The sequence below is a fragment of the Morone saxatilis genome, unplaced genomic scaffold (genome assembly GCF_004916995.1).
Source record: "Morone saxatilis isolate NCDOM2014 unplaced genomic scaffold, NCSU_SB_2.0 Contig23, whole genome shotgun sequence".
NCBI lineage: Eukaryota > Metazoa > Chordata > Actinopteri > Moronidae > Morone > Morone saxatilis.
In genome coordinates, this window is record NW_023339796.1 from 4,699,704 (window position 1) to 4,700,112 (window position 409).

General features: G+C 46.0%; 1 protein-coding gene across 1 annotated transcript in view; it reads right to left on the reverse strand.

The window, feature by feature from the left end:
* The window catches only part of ncstn (nicastrin), a 12,503-nt gene that overhangs the window by 2,066 nt on the left and 10,028 nt on the right, over positions 1–409 (reverse strand). Inside the window, exon 16 of the mRNA XM_035670281.1 lies at positions 148–360. Within this exon, the coding sequence (XP_035526174.1) occupies positions 148–360 (213 nt within the window). The remainder of the gene's footprint in view (positions 1–147; positions 361–409) is intronic.

Sequence of the window (409 nt, forward strand, 5' to 3'; positions counted from 1 at the left end):
TAAACCATTGGTTTTAGTATATCATTCTCACTTTAAAATCCAGACGTCCTGCAGTATGTGTATAACCACTACCCCATTACGTGAGGAGAGGTGTGTTAAATCTGCTTTACATGTGTTGTCTTTGACTCTGTGGGGTGAAGGGTTTACCTCCAGGTCGTGACTGGCCACCAGGAATATGCGTCCTTTGATGCTCTTCCACCTGGACTCTGTCCACGTTGAATAATCTTTGGAAGTATACTCCCGCATGTCGAAGGCTGGGGAAAGTGCTTTGGAGAGACGGACTGTGGAGCGTATGCAGAAACCCTCCCTCTGTGTACTGTTGGGAGGCGCCGCTCCTTGAACCCACATGTAGTAGTACATCTGGGGGGAGGAATAAATGTTTAGTTTATTTATAAAACAAGTGCAAAAG